The sequence below is a fragment of the Equus quagga genome, chromosome 1, assembly GCF_021613505.1.
Source record: "Equus quagga isolate Etosha38 chromosome 1, UCLA_HA_Equagga_1.0, whole genome shotgun sequence".
NCBI lineage: Eukaryota > Metazoa > Chordata > Mammalia > Perissodactyla > Equidae > Equus > Equus quagga.
Genome location: NC_060267.1, coordinates 133,088,498 through 133,107,052, shown reverse-complemented (window position 1 = coordinate 133,107,052; position 18,555 = coordinate 133,088,498). Strand labels below are relative to the sequence as shown.

The 18,555-nt window shown below is 42.0% G+C and overlaps 1 protein-coding gene across 1 annotated transcript in view; it reads left to right on the top strand.

Moving 5' to 3' along the window:
* Positions 1-18,555, top strand: part of CACNA1D (calcium voltage-gated channel subunit alpha1 D) — a 175,266-nt gene that overhangs the window by 20,458 nt on the left and 136,253 nt on the right. The window contains exons 3-5 of the mRNA XM_046685745.1: positions 1,285-1,437; positions 1,978-2,174; positions 9,156-9,259. Coding sequence (XP_046541701.1) covers positions 1,285-1,437; positions 1,978-2,174; positions 9,156-9,259 — 454 coding nt within the window. The remainder of the gene's footprint in view (positions 1-1,284; positions 1,438-1,977; positions 2,175-9,155; positions 9,260-18,555) is intronic.

The window sequence follows — 18,555 nt, the reverse complement described above, 5'->3', positions numbered from 1 at the left end:
GGCAGGAGGCCTGGTTTACACCAATCACTCTCCCTCAGCCTCCTGCTTCCTCCCACCTAATCCTTGTCCTGAGTGTTGGCCCACCATCCCTCTTTGCGTTCTCTTTCCTCTTCCTATCCCATGGGTCTGAGTGTTACTCTGACCAGCTTCCAGTGTGTTATGTCCCTCCGTCATGTCTCAAGCCCACGTTGCAGCTGCAGGACTCCTCCCTCCTTTCTTCACGTTATGCAGGGATCAAACTGACCAGGTCTGAAGGTGCTCTCACCCCTCTCCTTCCTCTGCCCCTCTGTTCCCCTCATTCCAGGAGAGCCTCCTTTTGACATGCTTGGTTTTTTCATTCACTGGGATTTTCCCCATGATGCTGCCTCCATGGGCACCTCCCTCTCCCTCAAACTCAGTTGTGGAGTTCTGATCTCATCCTGATCCTCGCCTTGTCCTACCTGGAGAGCCCAGTGCTCTCCAACCACTTCTCCACCGGCTTGTCTGCTGCTGACCTGTTCCTCTTTCATGGCTAATCCACTAAAGTCCAGCCCTGTACCCAGAATTCAAAACCCAGGGCTATCTAGTTGCAATCTACTTTTCTTTCCTGATACTCTTTTCCGCTGTGTGACCACCAACCAAGGCTCCCTGCCCCCAGCCCACATTGTATGGCTCACTTCTGTGCCATTGGTGGTCTCTTCCCTCTGCCTGGAATAGCCTCTCTCGCATGCCTACCTGGGGAAATACCTCTTCTCGGCCTTCAGACCCTCCCGAGTGGGGAGCTGCTGCCCAGTCCTCTTTCCTCTCCCCGCTCACAGGTGATATCTTTCATTCTTCTTTAATTTTAACTGTTTGGCATTACTTGTATAGCATCTCAGTGCTACCTTAGAGTAATTTGTGTTTAATCCTTATGTCTCCTTCTAGAACACAACCTCTTTGAGAGAAGGTACTTTTTGTAATATGTATTCATATCCCTCAAAGCACTACATTGTAGGCTTTCCACGTGGTAGATGTTCAGAAGTTTGTGGAATGGGTGAACAAGTGCAGAGATGAATGACTGAGATTCGGCAGTCACCTCTCCAGGCCCTAGTTTTTCCATCTGTCAAGTGAGAGTTGGATTAGATGATCTTTCAGGTTCCTTTTTAACCCATCTCACATCCCGGTTGAATGTTAATTAAAAGGTTTGAAATATCTCTTTGGGTTTTATTACTACGTGTCACATATAGAGTGGACAGCATTAGGAATTTTATATACGCATCGTTGACATGTTTTCCTGGCTCACACCCTGCTTTTTCTCTCTCCTAGGTTTACAAGTTGTCCTGAACTCCATTATAAAAGCCATGGTCCCCCTCCTTCACATCGCCCTTTTGGTATTATTCGTAATCATAATCTATGCTATTATAGGATTGGAACTTTTTATTGGAAAAATGCACAAAACATGTTTTTTTGCTGACTCAGGTGAGTAATGAAAATGATAGCTAGCCTAACTCTGAAAAAAATTTGGTTCTCCAAAAAAAAAAAAAGAAAAATTCTGTGGTCTTTGGGAAAATCTAAAACAAAATGAGAGGGGGAAAAAAAGCAGCCAAAAATACCAGTAAATCTACTGAGCCAGTTCTTAGTGAGAATTCTGTAAAGAATAAGTGAGAATTTGATCTCCTTTTCTATCCTGATTTCCCATGTAATGTGTCCTGGCAAAGAAGATAAGGGCCCCCAAAACTAGAACGTGAGGCAAATCAATAGCATTGTTCTGTATAGGGTTAAGAGAGGTGCTGCACGAGTGAGGACAGAGGAGAGGGCATTGGGTTCTGAGTAGAGGACATGGCAGAGTCCATGGAGGAGGGAGTATTGGAAATGAACCCTGAAGGACAAATAGGATTCCAAGAAAGCATAGATGGGAAGTAGGGTGTTCAGGCCCTGGCAAGGGTACTCAGCTTCCGCTCGCTTGGGTTTGCTGGTGTTCCTCCCTTGAGTGGTGAAGCCTTCTTGATGTCTTTGCAGATGTCGTAGCTGAAGAGGACCCAGCGCCATGTGCGTTCTCAGGGAATGGACGCCAGTGTACCGCCAATGGCACAGAGTGTAGAAGTGGCTGGGTTGGCCCAAATGGAGGCATCACCAACTTTGATAACTTTGCCTTTGCGATGCTCACCGTGTTTCAGTGCATCACCATGGAGGGCTGGACAGATGTGCTCTACTGGGTAAGCCACTTGCAGAGCGAGTTTATGGAATGTTCTTTCCTTGGATAAAAGTGTTTCTTTAGCTAGAGCCATTGGAGAGTTGGCTGAAAAAGATACCCTGGAAGTCAGTTCTTTGGGAAGGGAAGCAGACCCTCTCTTCACTCAGCGAGACTCATCATCTTTCCCCTGCAGGGCCTTAGTTTCACTTGTAGGAAGCTGCTGTATAATGTTGGCTTCCTCCAGTCCGTAGTGCTGCCTGGGGAATTGTGGCCTGAATGTGCCCAGTTAGTCCCTCTTTTGGAGGAACTCCAGAAAGCTGGGGCTGTCCCGATTAAACTCTTAGAGAACCAGGGGTCATATCCCAGGTTAAGAGGCTCCTGGACTTTCATGGGCTAAAACTGATCTTTCATACATAAAGGCAGGTTGCTCTACTAGATCCCGAATGGAAGATAGGGAAAGTAAATTAGATCCTTTGGATACTTTCTGTAACTTAGTACAGCCTTAAAGCCAAAAGGGGTTTTCTCCCTATGACAGTATATCTCTTTTGTATCTTCAGTGTTCCTGTAAATCAACTCAGCACAAGCCCCTAGCTCTCTCTTCCTTTCTCTTTGGAGCTATAGAGCTTGGGCAGAGAGGGTAACAATGGCACGTCAAGCTTCCGGGGCTGGTGGACCAATCCAACCTGCCGTGAAAACAGGTGGATACCCTTTCGATGGCTAAGATCTGTTTCTTCTTGTTCCTGACAGAGCCAGAAGGGTTTGCTATAAATGAAGAGCAATAGTATTGTAGCAGCCCTTTCTCAGAGCTGAGTTTATTTGCTTATTTGTCTGGTAGAATTTGAAAAAGCTCACAGAAGTTTAGAAATTACTTTCCGTGGGAAATTATTTTCCCATGCTGGGAAAAACACCTGACATGCACAGTTTGAGCCTACCCCCAAGTCCAAATGGGATTAGCCAGGATTTCAATAATTATTTGTTAAAAGGCAATTAGTAATAAAATACTAATGGGCACCATCTAGTTAGAAGGCCTGCAGAAGTAGCTTCTGACAGTAGCTAAATTTTAGCAACTTTATAGGATTTCGTATTACTCTCTAACTTCAGAGACCATAGCATTTCATGGTTATAAATAGGTTTTTGCTTCCCTTCACCAGCGAACACCATACTTACAGGATTGTAGAAGTCCCTATATATTCAATATTAGGCAAAGAAAGTATGTTTTATTTTCATCCCCAAAGTGTGAGTCTAGTTTGGTAACGAAGTTTAAGCATCACCAATGTGTTCTATCTTGTTTCTCCCTGTCCCCCTCCTTTTTCTTATTGTCATAGGAGAGTGTGTGTGTGTGTCTGTGTGGGTATGCACATCTGTTGTTTATATCCATAAGACAGTGCCTTTCATGAAGAGGAAGAAGGAGGGAGATTGTACTGGATGAGCCAGGACCATAGCCGTGCAAGGAAACCCTCAATTAGGTAAAGGGTTCGTTTTCACTATTATCTTCTAAGTAGCGACTCCTAGTCATCTTAGTGGAGGTCTCAATCCCAGTGGTCCCTTGAAGTTTCTGATAAATAGAAAAAGCATCATCCAGAAAGCCCAGACTCGGATCCTTCCCCTTAAAACAGTACAGAAAACATTTCAATTTAAAAAAAAAAAAAATCAGTGACTTCTCTCAGCTCTGTTCTCTCTAGCGTCATGGTGAATTGTCCACTGCTGATCCAACTTGCCTTGACTAATGGGCAATTTTATACTTTATGTTATGATTCTTTCATGACAATTTTCCTGTTGTCAAGCAAGAGAAAACTCTGGGAGTATGCGATTAAAGGAGAGAAAACTGTGCACCCAGAAACAAAAGTTTCCTGAGAACCTTTAAGTGTCACCTAGGAGCATATAATTATTGTCTCTATTGTTAATATGACGATCACAGAGTTAATAATTTGACAATACAATAATTATATTCTCTATGAATTACATGGCATTTTATTCTGATGGAGGAACTCAAGTAGTTTATCAACATTATCCCAGTCTGTATCCCTTTATGGAAGGCCTGGGAAACAGTGGAATATAGAGAGACCATTGAACATCCCCAGGATCCTCCAGCAAGTGGTTGTGGTCCTTAATCTAGAACAGGGGTCTACAGACATCTTCTTTTTGGCGGAAGATTAGCCCTGAGCTAACATCTGCTGCCAATTCTCCTCTTTTTGCTGAGGAAGACTGGCCCTGAGCTAACATCCATGCCCATCTTCCTTTACTTTATATGTGGGAGGCCTGCCACAGCATGGCTTGCCAAGTGGTGTGTAGGTCTGCACCTGGGATCCAAACCGGTGAACCCCCAGCCTCCAGAGTGGAACGTGCGAACCTAAGTGCTGTGCCATTGGGCTGGCCCCTACAAACTTTTTTTAAAGGGGCTAGATAGTAAATATATTTGGACTTGCAGACCATATTGTGTCTGTCCCAACTATTCAATTCTGCCCTCTGCCCATATTACTCGGAAGCGGCTATAGACAGCATGTAAAAAGTGGGTGTGGCTCTGTTCAATAAAACTTTATGGACACTGAAATTTGAATTTTATATAATATTCATGTGTCATGAAATATTCTTTTGATTTTTTTTCAACCATTTGAAAACATAAAAGCTATTTTTAGTCCAAGGGCCATACAAAAGGAGGTAGAAGGTTGGGTTTGGCCCACAGGTCATAGTTTGGTGACCCCTGGTCTAGACTAGAACTCAGCACTCTTTCCTTGGCATTCTTTCATTATCAGAGGTTTGTGAATCCTTCTAGAACACTAGGGGGCAGCTAAGTAATGTCTTCAAGAGTGTCCTTGAAGATCTTAGTTTCTGAAACACATCAGGTTGTTTTTAATTACATGTTGATTACATTTATTAATTCATCATATAGGGTGACAGGAGCCAGGGCACCAAGCCTTCTTAATATGTTATGGGCCACGGTCAGGTGGAAGCCACACGGCTGTGATCCAGAGTAGACCATCCTGCCCAGCACGTTGCCTGGCACAGCAGGTGCTCAACAGACACTAGTTACTCTTACTCTTCCGTGTACAATCCCATTGCTTCAGTGTAGATGGGCCATGTTTCTCTATCAGTTTTTATCTATAACTAGCGTATAAAGGGAACATCTTGAGAGAGAACTAAGGAGAGTAGATTTTAAATATTGATTGCAAGCAAATTTCTCAATCCTGTAGGTGTTTGTATATGGTGGATAAAGTCTTTCCCAGGGATTGTTCTGCATCTTGTCAAGTTTATATTCAGTCAGGGTTCTCAAGCTCATTGATGCCTCGCTTGTCAAGAGTGTCTGGCAAATGGCTGGCAGGGTCTTGAGAACAGAAGTACCGCTGGACCCAATATGCAGAAAGACACACTTAGAACCATTTGGATGTGTGGAGAGTTGGGAATGTTAACTTCCCATGGAAAAAAATTATGGTAGAGCTCTTTCCTAAAGTGAGTTCCATAAACATAATTAAGCTGCCATCGGACCCACGCATGTTTGGTGTCTACAGAGGCGGTAGGGTGTAGCATAGGGAAAGAGCATTGAGGCTGGATAGGGCTGGCTATGTGACCTTGGGTAGGTCACCAAAACTCTCTGGGTTTTAATTTTCTTGTCTACAAGATGCAGAATTAAACTACATGATCAGATTGTTTTTCAACTCAGAATTTTTTAAATGTAGGAAATTAATTAAAGTAGTGTTGAGTTCAGGAGAGGGCCACCCACGTAAATCATTTTTGGCCTCTGGCCTTAGCGCTAAGCTCTTTCCTCAGTGAACATACCCATGGAGGCGCTAGCTGTCAGACTCTAATAGGAAGTTCTCATGGTCTGGCTGACAATCTACTTCATTCAAGGTACCTGGGAAATTCCTCTTTTATTAGTCAGCCAAGGGCTTGCCTTTCTGCACCTTTCTCTTATTCCATGCTTAGGGGAGCTACAACCAATATACCAAGTTTCCAGTAGTGTTTTCAACAGTTAGAAAAAACAACTTTAATTGGAGACCTGAATGGCATTTCAGCCTTTGAAATAAGGGAAAACTGAAATTAAATAGAATGTTATTTCCTGGGTACCAGGTGACACCACATGATAACTTTGATATAAATATTTTAAAAATTAATAATCTAAATTGGAATGCTTCAGCTCATGCCAATTTCTTCATTGTTGTAAAGACCATGCAGACAAAACCCCAAGCAGAGTCTCTATGTCCATGTGGATATATTTGGGAACAGCTGGCCAGTTCTTACTTGTCCTGTGTATGTGGTAAGGTCGAAGAAATACCAGCCTCTGCAAAGAGTTGGGTTGAGAAGTTTACTTGGAGAAAGACTGGCCTGCAAAGCTTCCATTTTATTCCTCTTCCCCACCTTCTGTAGATTGTCTCCTGTGGCCTTTGTTTAGCTCCAGCTGTCCCCAGCTGGCATTCCAGGTGGTAGTTCTGATATGAGCAAACGTGAATCTGTTCAACACCGACTCCTAAGAAATTAAAAGTTTCCTTAATTAAAAAAAAAGTTCCCTCCCAAGTAGAGCAGACGGCTGTTGCTAGAGCCATTTTCTGGAACACGAGACTGAAGCCTGAACGAGGATGGGTGAAGCAGACGGCTCGGCCCACTGACTCTGCCTGAGTGATAGAAGAGCAGGGTCTCACCGTAGGAGTCCTGGACTCACATGGCCTCCCTCTGAGCCTACTCTCCTGTCTGCACTCCTGCTCCAACAGAGTGACAGGCCGGAGAGGCCTCTGGGCAAGCTCCTGACTCCAGCCGGGGCTCAGGCCACGACACCAGGCGGCCTGTTTCTTCTCCTCCACACATGGGTTTTTAAATAAGTTTAGTGGTGTAGTTGCTTTGGAAGAATTACCCTCTGCCTTCCTGCTGAAATTAGTTTATCCAACTTAATTAGATCAACAATTGCAGCCGTGGCCCCGGCTCATTCATTACTCTAATTGCCGATGTAAGATGTGCAGACTGATATGAGTTCTATTAAGCACATCAATTTTCATGTGGCCAAACAGGTGTTTCAGAAGGGATTTAATGCCCTCTCCGTAGACTTCAGCAACAGATGTTAGGTAATTTTTTTTTTTAATGTTCTCTTTTCCTGTTTGGCTTTGACATGAGGCAAACATAGTGAAATGCATGAGCCTCATTCTGTAAAGCTAAATCTAGAACCAGATAATGTGGAGGAAACCACATGCATAAAGGCCAAAGAGCTTGCACCTACTTGCAAGGCAAGAGCTGTGAATCGGCCCAGACTATGTATAGTTCTGTTGGCCGAAGATTCTGGATGCTCTAGCAGAGTCAGGCCTGGGGCCATTCGTTCTGTCTCCTGACTGTTCCTTAACACCTCCTTCCTTGGAGAAGTGTTTGCCCAATTTAACACTGACCTATGCTGCTGGAAAGTTCCATCCAGCCGTGAACCTTAAAATACTTGTTTGCTCCAGCATGAAAACTGCTCATGACCAAACTTCCCCTGGGAGGGTCGGTCAGGGAGGCCATGTCTGACTGTGCTGCATGAGCTTGTCCCAGAAGTAGGGGCATAGGGTCGTCTTTCACCTGTAATCCCCGTCAGCTCCTGGCTGGAGCCACTTCTCCTGGGGTGGGTCATCTGGGTCAAAGCTAGGTATGGCACTAGGGCTTCTTTCCTTCTCCTGGGTCCTTCCTGTGGGTGCATTTTGGAAAAATCTCATTCCCCAGAGCACCCTAGAGTACGTGTCAGCTAGTTGACTTCAGAACAGTTTTCTTCATTGCATTAATTTAGCTGTGCTTGTGCTCCCTGCTTGCAGGTAATCCAGATTTAGACAGGCTTAGGTTTCCTCAGATAGGTTGGCTTCCAATGGAAAGTTATTATTTTAGAGGTTTTTTTTAAAGTAAAGAAATTATAGAGTCAAATGTTGTAAGTTTGTCTCTATAATGAAGACTTTTCCACCATCACAAGTTTTAAAAGCAAAAAAAAGTCCCAACAACCTGGGCAGAGTAGAAAATAGTTGCCAGCTAAGCACTAGTTTTGTCCTTTACCAAGATCTTTTCTGAAAATCCCTTATCAAGGCAGTTTCCTGTGAGAGACAGCCAAATCCCAGCTGATTTTTCTATCTGTGTCAAAGTCTGCCGTTACTTGCCCTGAGAGCTTTGATGACTCTGTGTGTGTGCGTGCATGAGCGTGTGTGTGTGCGTGAGAGAGAGAGAGAGTTGGGAATATATAATGAATGTGCATTGGCTACTGTTGTCTCTGATTTGAATCTAAGTAAATGTTTAATTAAATGTATAGAATGCTGTCTCTAATATGACCCTCTCTCCTTATTAGATTCTCTTATTAACCCACTCCTATGAGACCATCTTATTTCTTGCAGATGAATGATGCTATGGGATTTGAATTGCCCTGGGTGTATTTTGTCAGTCTCGTCATCTTTGGGTCATTTTTCGTACTAAATCTTGTACTTGGTGTATTGAGCGGGTAAGCTACACCTCTTTCATCTTGAAAGCAGAGCACTGAGGACAGTTGCCAAGACCACACAGGCTTTGCTAGATGGGGACCGCTGGGTGGGTGCCAAGCGCTTTATGTGTCCTCTGAGATGCTCTCTTTTCTGCTGAGGCTTCCCAAGTCAAGATGTTTCCTGGAACCTCACCAGCCTTCATGAAAGAAAGCTATAGAATGATTATTGACCAGAAATTAATCAGCATTGTTACTTGGGATTTAAATAGTTTCCATGGCATGCCCCTTTGTCTGTCCTAAAATGAGATACATTTATAATTGCTTTATTGGTCTGGATCCAAATACAATGCAGATTAATTGGTACCAAACAGTAGCTAAATGAGCTGGTCCTGGCTGACATTCAGTAGGCCACATTCGTAGATTTCAGCAGCAGAACTTATTTGAGAACAAAAAATGAAAGGCCGTAGGCAGGGTCCCTGTCCTAGGAGCACTAACCTTCAGTCAAAGCCCTGAGTGGTCTGGCAGCTGCTCCTGGGGGCTCTGCTCTTTAATAAATGGATAACTGATAACTGATCTCCTTACATTTTACAGGTAAATGATGCGATAGGATGGGAATGGCCATGGGTGTATTTTGTTAGTCTGATCATCCTTGGCTCATTTTTCGTCCTTAACCTGGTTCTTGGTGTCCTTAGTGGGTAAGCAGTTGGATCCATGTTGCACATTCTGCTGCTGCCACGTGTGCGGCGGCGCTGCGTGTCTCGCAGCTGCTCCCCGCGGCTTCTCTGCATGCATGTGGACTCTGATGTCCCCTCTGTGTGTTGCTTTTGGATTGAACTGTGGTTCTTTCTGCCTGTGTGTGTCTGTGAGGTTCTGTGTTTCTGATGCTTGCCAAACACTATTAATTTAGTGAAAACGTTTCTCTGAAGCCAGTTGCATTCGTGTGCCAATGTGTAGAAGTGGACTACAAGTGGGTAAAAGGATTCCTAGCCTCGGTCCCCAGGAAAGGGCTGTTGTCTTTTGAGTTTTTTTCCCATTGATACATAACCTGGCCCTTTTAGGTTACCCACAGAGTATCATGAATATTTCCAGTGGTGTTTCAGATTTTGTTATGAAGGAGAAGTGAGCCTAGATTAGCACATAAATACTGAACAAAATCTTACATCTTTCAGATCAAGATCATTTATTAGCTTGGTTTTCTGCTGCTGTTGCTGTGAGAATTTTCCCTCAGAATCATTTTTAATCTTAATTGTAGAATCTTTCTTTAATGCAGGGTAACGATCAACTTTTGTACATAGATTTCCTACGGCCTTATCGTCATCCTCATCACTCAGTCACCGTTTTTGAAATTTCATTTTGTTTACCAAGTCAGCTCTGTGGGTTGACCCTCCATAAAGAGGGTTTGGTGGAGACTGAGTTGGGAAGAGGACTCCTGCTGTTTCTGGGCTCTGCCTTGCCTGTAGATGGAGATGCCATCCCAGAGCCCCTTTGGGCAGCTCTGCATTCTCCCAATCCCGCTGACACCCAGAAAGGGGAGCGCCGGGGTGTGACTGGAGGCCCAGGAGGTACCCTTCTCCCCCAGGGGAGCCTTTGTCACTCCCTGAGCCCAGACAGCCTCAGGAAATACTATTGACAGACTTGATTCCAAGTGAGTTTATCTCTTCCTCGCTCACTTTATCTTCCTCTTGCTGAGATTGCATCTCGGGAAAGTGATGGCTTCATGTAGGCTGAGTCAGTGAAGAGACCTTTATCGCGTTTTTCTAAACACTGCCTGTTCCAGAGCAGAAAGCAGAGCTCGTTATCCATCTCTGCTTGCTTTCCTCGTCTTCCCTCTCACCTGCCCTGCCTGCTCTCAGGGGATAACACATTTGGAATTCTCTTTGGCAGAGTGTGGTCAGTTTTACACCATGGGCACACACTGTCATGTGAAGCCTCTATCTAGAAATGGCCAGGAGCTGACGCCCCATAGTTGGGGGGTGGGGGGTGGAGCGGAACTGAGCTGAGGGTTGATGGCATACCCTCAAGCCCTACCAAAGCTTCCTTCTACAGACAAAGGGCTCCTCAAGCCTCCTGTTCTTTCACTTACAACTTTAAAAGTGCCTGCCTCCTAATGAACTTCTGTGGCCTTAGGTTAGTGTTGGGATTGTAAGGGTGAAGTTGATCCCTGGAGACACAGCATTGTGCTTGACTTTGCCACGAGAATGGCCGTACAAGGTTAACAGCAATTCTCTTATGAATTCCTTGGCGCCCCATGTCTCCTAAACCTAACTGAACTGACTGAGACCATGGAAACCACTAATTTTAACAGTGCCAGTGACATGCCTTATCTCTGAGCTTCCTGGAGCAGGATCCATCGCCCCGCATGCTGCAGCTGCTTAAAAAAGAAAAAGGAGAAGCTCAGAGGAAGGGTTCCTCATTATAATGGTGGGGGTTAAATATGCAAGCCCATGCAGGGGGCACCCAAAGCTGGAAGATAACAAAAAGGCACACCCCCATATATTTTGGGGAAAATAATTAGTGATTTAAAAACATTTTTGTATCAAAACAAAATTAGAACACTTACAAAGGAGAGTGCAAGTGACACGTGAATTTTTAAAATAAAATCCAAGACTTCCCAATGATATTCAGTGTCAGTTCATGCTGTGCCCCGACTCCAAGGGGCTGTGCACTGACTGGACTCCACCCGTAAGGCCAGCTTTGGTAGGAAGTACTGAGGGGACTTTGTGTAAGGTAAGAACCTTCTCTGCAAAGAAGAGCCTTGCAGCAGTGTTCACAAAATTGTCCAGCATTTCCTGAGTTGATGTTGAGTGCTGGCTCTGGGCCAGAGGCGCCAAGATGTCTAAGACACAGACAGAGGCCTTGTGCTCAGACATTCATTGTCTGGTGGGGGAGACTGTTAAGTGGTGCAGGATGGCAAAGCTAGAGTAGAGGTGTGGACCAAGGGGATGTGAAAGCCACATGTCTGTGAGCTGGATCTTGAAAGATGGTAAGATGTCTACCGGGGGGAAATTGAGGACAAGCTGACACGCTCTCACCTCCCCTAATAATTCTTCTCTGCCCAATTACAACTCCCTGACTTTCCTCCAAAGCAACAAATTGGGTTATTTGTGTTCATTTTCTTGTTAAAGCAAATTTAAATTATTTTTATATTAATTTAGGGTTCTTCACAATTTTTTTAGGGAGCACTAGAGAGATTACAAAACTAGAAGACGTAAATGTTAAAAGGAAAATGACTTATGTTGCAAACCCCATTAGGGACCATCAGACCAACAAAAACACAATCCTCAAAGCACCGAATTTTAGAAGTTTAAGACCATGCTATTGCCTTCTGATGAAGAATCGTTAAGTGATGCTGTGTGTCGTTAAGTCTGTTAATCATGTGGAAATCTTTGTTTTTGCTCGTTGGCGCCTTTTTTTGTGTGGCCATGCCATCCTATTGTATTCTTGAACTGGTTTTAATCTGCACACTTGATTTGGTGTTGGTACATTTTTAAAGCATTATAAGACTGATGCTTTGGAAAAATCTTTGGTTTAATAAGAGACCCTTTTTCTCAAGGTGAGTATGAAGTTTATCAGCTGTCTACCCTGTGTAGCCAAGCATGAACAGAGATGAAGATGATGATAGTGTTCTGTGGGAGGAGCCGAGACTGTCTCTAACTCATGTTGTGATTGCACGTTAAGTTGTCGTTGAGGAGATGGTCCCGTTATGACCAGGGGTTGGAAGGAATGTCTCATTCCAGTCTACAATTCAGACAGATTATGTCTGTTCTCATAACTTGGTGACTTTTCACTTGTATAATTGTTCATTTGACTCCTTGTCCCTTTTGAGGTTTTTGTCAGTAAATAGGCAAAATAAGAGAACACAGTGTTTCAGCATTTTCTTTGGAATCACTGCCAGAGTCCCAGGGGGAAAGTGGTGGTCTTTGGACAGTGGGCTCACTTCTTCACTTGCACGACCCAGCTGATGTTAGGCACACCTGTGGTAAGGTGGAGGGCCCTTTATGCCCCCGCGGTAGGGTTCAGACCCCCAAGAAGGGGCTGGTCGATGAGAAGGGAGCTAGAAGACCTGGGTTCTGGTGCTGCCAGTGTCGTGCACTAACTCTGGGGCTTCACTCAGGAGTCCTGAGCCTCGGTCTCCTCGTCCCTCAAACAGGATGATCCTGTCACGCTGCCTTCCCCACAGGGTGGCTGCCTTTAAAGCAGCTAATGAATGTAGAAGGGCTTTGAGAGTATACAAATGATTCTACTCATTTAATGTATCTTTATCTTAAATCTATGGCCCTCTCCTCAGTCCCCTCCCTGGGGGAAGTGGGAACAGCCAAAGGGGCTCTTTGCAAATGATCTAAAGTGTACCACTTTCTGATTTCCCGGGAAATGACCAAGAAAAATGTGCTTTGTACACATATTAATACTATACGCTGTGCCCCCAAGAGGAGGCCGTGGAGGGTGTGGAGGTCGTTTGTCAGTTATAGTGTTGTGCAGCTTTAAATAGTTATGATTGAAGTTACAGCTGATAGTGATTGTTTTACACAAATAGAGGGCAATGGCCTTTCTGTAACACAGTGGTTAAATGCACTGGCTCTATGGTTGGATAACCAAGACTTGGATCTTTGCTCTAGCTTTTACCAAGTGTGAGATTTGGAGCAGATTTCTTAACTGTTTGAGCCTCACTTTGCTATCTGTGAAATGGAGCTAATAATACTAACTGCGTGGAGCTGCATGAGCATTCAGTGGGCTAAAGAGAGTAGAGTGTTTGGTCATTGTTATGGTGACGGCTTGAGTAAGTATAAAAGGGCATTTGATGCAGGAAAAAAAATCTAATCAACTCAGTCCCTTTTTTTAAAATAATTAATTTTCGGGGGGTGTACGTCATAATATATTTCGAATTCTGTGTAGATTACATCATGTTCACCACCCGAAAACTATTGTAGTCCATCCCCTCACATGTGAGCCTAATCACCCCTTTTCCTCTCCCCATATGGTAACCACCAATCCAGTCTCCAATGCTATGTGATTGTTTGTTGTTGTTTTTATCTTCTACTTATGAGTGAGATCATATGGTATTTGACTTTCTCCCTCTGACTTATTTCACTCAGAAAAATACCCTCAAGGTCCATCCATGTTGTCACAAATGGCCGGATTTCATCATTTCTTATGGCTGAGTAGTATTCCGTCGTGTATAAATACCACATCTTCTTTATTCATTCATCCCCTGATGGGCACCTAGGTTGCTTCCAAGTCTTGGCTATTGTGAATAATGCTACAATGAACATAGAGGTGCAAGTATCTTTATGCCTTTGTATTTTCAAGTTCTTTGGGTAAATACCCAGCAGTGGGATAGCTGGATCATATGGTAGATCTATCCTTCATTTTCTGAGGATACTCCATACTGCTTTCCATAGTGGCTGCACCAGTTTGCACTCCCACCAGCAGTGAACAAGAGTGTCCCTTCTCTCCGCATCCTCTCCAATATTTGTTGTTTCCTGTCTTGTTAATTATAGCCATTCTGACCGGAGTGAGGTGATACCTCATTGTAGTTTTGATTTGCATTTCCTTGATAGCTAATGATGTTGAGCATCTTTTCATATGCCTGTTGGCCATCCGTATATCTTCTTTGGAGAAATCTCTGTTCAGATATTTTGCCCATTTTTCAATTGGATTCTTGTTATTTTTTGTTGTTGAGCTGTGTTAGTTCTTTGTATATTTTGGATATTAACCCTTTATCTGATATATGGTTTGCACATATCTTCTCCCAATTGTTAGGTTGTCTTTTCGTTTTGTTGATGGTTTCCTTTGCTGTGCAGAAGCTTTTTAGTTTGATGTAATCCCATTTGTTCATTTTTTCTTTTGTTTCCCTTGCCCGGTCAGACATGGGACTTGAAAATATGATGCTCAGACCAATGTCAAAGAGCGTATTGCCTATATTTTCTTCTAGAAGTCTCATGGTTTCGGGTCTTACATTCAAGTCTTTCATCCATTTTGAGTTGATTTTTGTGCATGGTGTAAGGGAATGGTCTACTTTCGTTCTTTTGCATGTGTCTGTCCAGTTTTCCCAACACCATTTATTGAAGAGACTCTCCTTTCTCCATCATATGTTCTTGGCTCCCTTGTCGAATATTAGCTGTCCATAAATGTGTGGGTTTACTTCTGGGCTCTCAATTCTGTTCCATTGATCTGTGTGTCTGTTTTTGTGCCAGTACCATGCTGTTTTGGTTACTATGGCTTTGTAGTATATTTTGAAATCAGCAAGTGTGATACCTCCAGCTTTGTTCTTTTTTCTCAGGAGTTCTTTGGCTATTCAGGGTCTTTTGTTGTTCCATATAAATCTTAGCATTCTTTGTTCTATTTCTGTGAAAAATGTTGTTGGAACTTTGATAGGGATTGCATTGAATCTATAGATTGCTTTAGGAAGTATGGACATTTTAACGATGTTAATTCTTCCAATCCGAGAGCACGGAATATCTTTCCATTTCTTTGTGTCTTCTTCAATTTCTTTCAACAATGTTTTATAGTTTTCGGTGTACAGATCTTTCACCTCTTTGGTTAAGTTTATTCCTAGGTGTTTTATTCTTTTTGTTGCAATTGTAAATGGGATTGTATTCTTAATTTCTCTTTCTGCTGCTTCGTTGTTAGTGTACAGAAACGTAACCGATTTTTGTATGTTGATTTTGTATCCTGTGACTTGACTGTATTCCTTTATTGTTTCTAAAAGTCTTTTAGTGGAATCTTTAGGGTTTTCTAGCTATAAAATCATGTCATCTTCAAAGAATGACAGTTTCACTTCTTTTCCGATGTGGCTCCCTTTTATGTTCTTTTTCTTGCTTGATTGCTTTGGCTAGGACTTCCAATACTATGTTAAATAAGAGTGGTGACAATGGGCATACTTGTCTGATTCCTGTTCTTAGAGGGATAGCTTTCAGTTTTTCTCCACTGACTACGATATTAGCTGTGGGTTTGTCATATATGGCCTTTATTATGTTGAGGTATTTTCCTTCTATACCCATTTTATTTAGAGTTTTTATCATAAATGGATGTTGTATCTTGTCAAATGCTTTCTCTGCATCTATTGAGGTGATCATGTGATTTTTATTCTTCATTTTGTTAATGTGGTGTATCACGTTGATAGATTTGCGGGTGTTGAACCATCCCTGGAATGAAACCCACTTGATCATGATGCATGATCTTTTTAATGTATTGTTGTATTCAATTTGCTAGTATTTTGTTGAGGATTTTTGCATCAATGTTCATCAGTGATATTGGCCTGTAATTTTCTTTTTTTGTGTTGTCCTTGTCTGGTTTTGGTATCAGGATAATGTTGGCTTTGTAGAATGAGTTAGGAAGCCTCCCCTCCTCTTCAATTTTTTGGGAGAGTTTGAGAAGGATAGGTATTAAGTCTTCTTTGAATGTTTGGTGGAATTCACCAGGGAAGCCATCTGGTCCTGGACTTTTATTTTTTGGGAGGTTCTTGATTGCTGTTTTGATCTCCTTACTGGTGATCAGTCTATTCAAATTTTCTACTTCTTCTTGGTCCAGTTTTGGAAGGTTGTATGTTTCTAAGAATTTATCCATTTCTTCTAGATTATCCAATTTGTTGGCGTGTAGCTTTTCATAGTATTCTCTTTTGTATTTCTTTTGTATTTCTGGGGTGTCCATTGTAATTGCACCTCTTTCATTTCTGATTTTATTTATTTGAGCCTTCTCTCTTTTTTTCTTGGTGACTCTAGCTAAGGGTTTGTCAATTTTGTTTATCTTTTCAAAGAACCAGCTCTTGGTTTCATTAATTTTTTCTATATTTTTTTAGTCTCTATTTAGTTTATTTCTGCTCTGATTTTTATTATTTCCTTCCTTCTGCTAATTTTGGACTTTGTTTGTTCTTTTTCCAGTACCTTTAGGTTGTCTATTTGGGATTTTTCTTCTTTGTTGAGGTAGGCCTGAATTGCTATAAACCTCCCTCTTAGAACTGCTTTTGCTGTATCCCACAGATTTTGGCATGTTGTATTTTCATTTTCATTTGTCTCCAGGAATTTTTTGATTTCTTCTTTGATTTCTTCATTGACGCAATTGTTGTTCAGTAGCATTTTGTTTAATCTTCACATCTTTATGGCTCTTCTGGTTTTCTTCCTGTAGTTGATTTCTAGTTTCATACCTTTGTATGAAAAGGTATGATATTATTTTGATCTTCTTAAATTTATTGAGACTTGTTTTGTGGCCTAATATATGATCAGTCCTGGAGAGTGTTCCATGTGCATTTGAAAAGAATGTGTATCCTGTGTCTTTTGGATGGAATGTTCTGTATGTATCTACTAAGTCCATCTGGTCTAGTGTGTCCTTCAAGGTGAGTGTTTCCTTACTGATCTTCTGCTTGGATGATCTATCCATTGGTGTAAGTGGAGTGTTAAAGTCCCTTACTATTATTGTGTTACTGTCTATTTCTCCTTTTATGTCTGTTAATAATTTCTTTATATATTTAGGTGCTCCTATGTTGCGTGTATAGATATTTACAAGTGTTATATTTTCTTGTTGGATTGTTCCCTTTATCATTATGTAGTGCCTGTCTTGTCTCTTGTTACAGTTTTGTTTTAAAGTCTATTTTGTCTGATATAAGTATTGCTACCCCCGTTTTTTTTCTTTGCCATTTGCATGGAATATCTTTTTCCATCCTTTCACTTTCAGTTTGTGAGTGTCTTTAGGACTGAAGTGTGTCTCTTGTATGCAGCATATACTTGGGTCTTGTTTTTTTATCCAATTGGCCACCCTATGGCATTGGATTGGAGCATTTAGTCCATTGACATTTAAAGTAGCTATTGATAAATATGCATTTGCCATTTTGTCCCGTTTTTTTCTAGGTGTTTCAGTAGTTCTTCTCTTTTCCTTTCTTTTTCTCTTGCTCTCTTCCCTTGTGGTTTGATGGCTGTCTTTAGTAATAATTTTTATTTCTTTTGTCTTACTTTTTTACTTACTTGTTATAGGTTTCTGATTTGTGATTACCATGAGGATCCTATTTAATATTCTATGTATATAACAGTCTATATTGAGTTGATAGACTCTTTAGCTTGACCTCTGTCTAAGAGCTCTACTTTTTCACTCCCCTCCTCCCACATTATATGTTTTTCAAATCATATATAGTCTCTTGTTTAGTGTGTGTCTATCCATTACCCTTTTATTGTTGAAATAGGTGATTTTAGTACATTTGTCTTTTAACCTACATATTATCTTCACAGGTAGTTGATCTGTTACCTTTACTGTATTTTTACCTTACAAGTGATTTTATTGCCTGGGTTTTTTTTTTGTTGTTGTTGTTTTGATAATTTTTTTTTATCTCTATTTGTGGTCATTGCTTTCCCACTTAAATAAGTCCCTTCACCATTTCTTGAACAATTGGTTTCTTGGTGATAAACTCCTTTAATTTTTGCTTGTCCAGGAAGCTCTTTATCTCTCCTTCCATTCTGAATGATGACCTTGATGGCTAGAGTATTCTTGGCTGTAGGTTTTTTCCTTTTAGCACTTTAAATCTGTTATGCTGTTCTCTTCTCGCCTATAGGGTCTCACATATAGGGTAAGTCCGCTGATAGCCTGATGGGCTTCCCTTTATATGTCACTTGTGGCCTTTCTCTTGCTGCTTTTAGGATTCTCTCTTTGTCTTTAATTTTGGACATTTTAATTACAATATGTCTTGGTGTGGACCTCTTTGGCCTTATCTTGTTTGGAGCTCTCTGTGCTTCCTGAACTTGGATGTCTGTTTGCTTCCTCAGGTTAGGAAAATTTTCATCTATTATTTCTACAAATAAATTTTCTGCCCCTTTGTCTCTCTCTTCTCCTTCTGGAACACCTATAATCCAAATGTTAGCACGCTTGATATTGTCCCAGGGTTCCCTTAGACTGTTCTCATTCTGTCTAATTCTTTTTTCTCTTTTCTGTTCTGCTTGGGTGATGTCCTCTAGTCTTTCCTCTAGCTCGCTGATCCATTCTTCTGCCTCCTCTACTCTGCTATTGA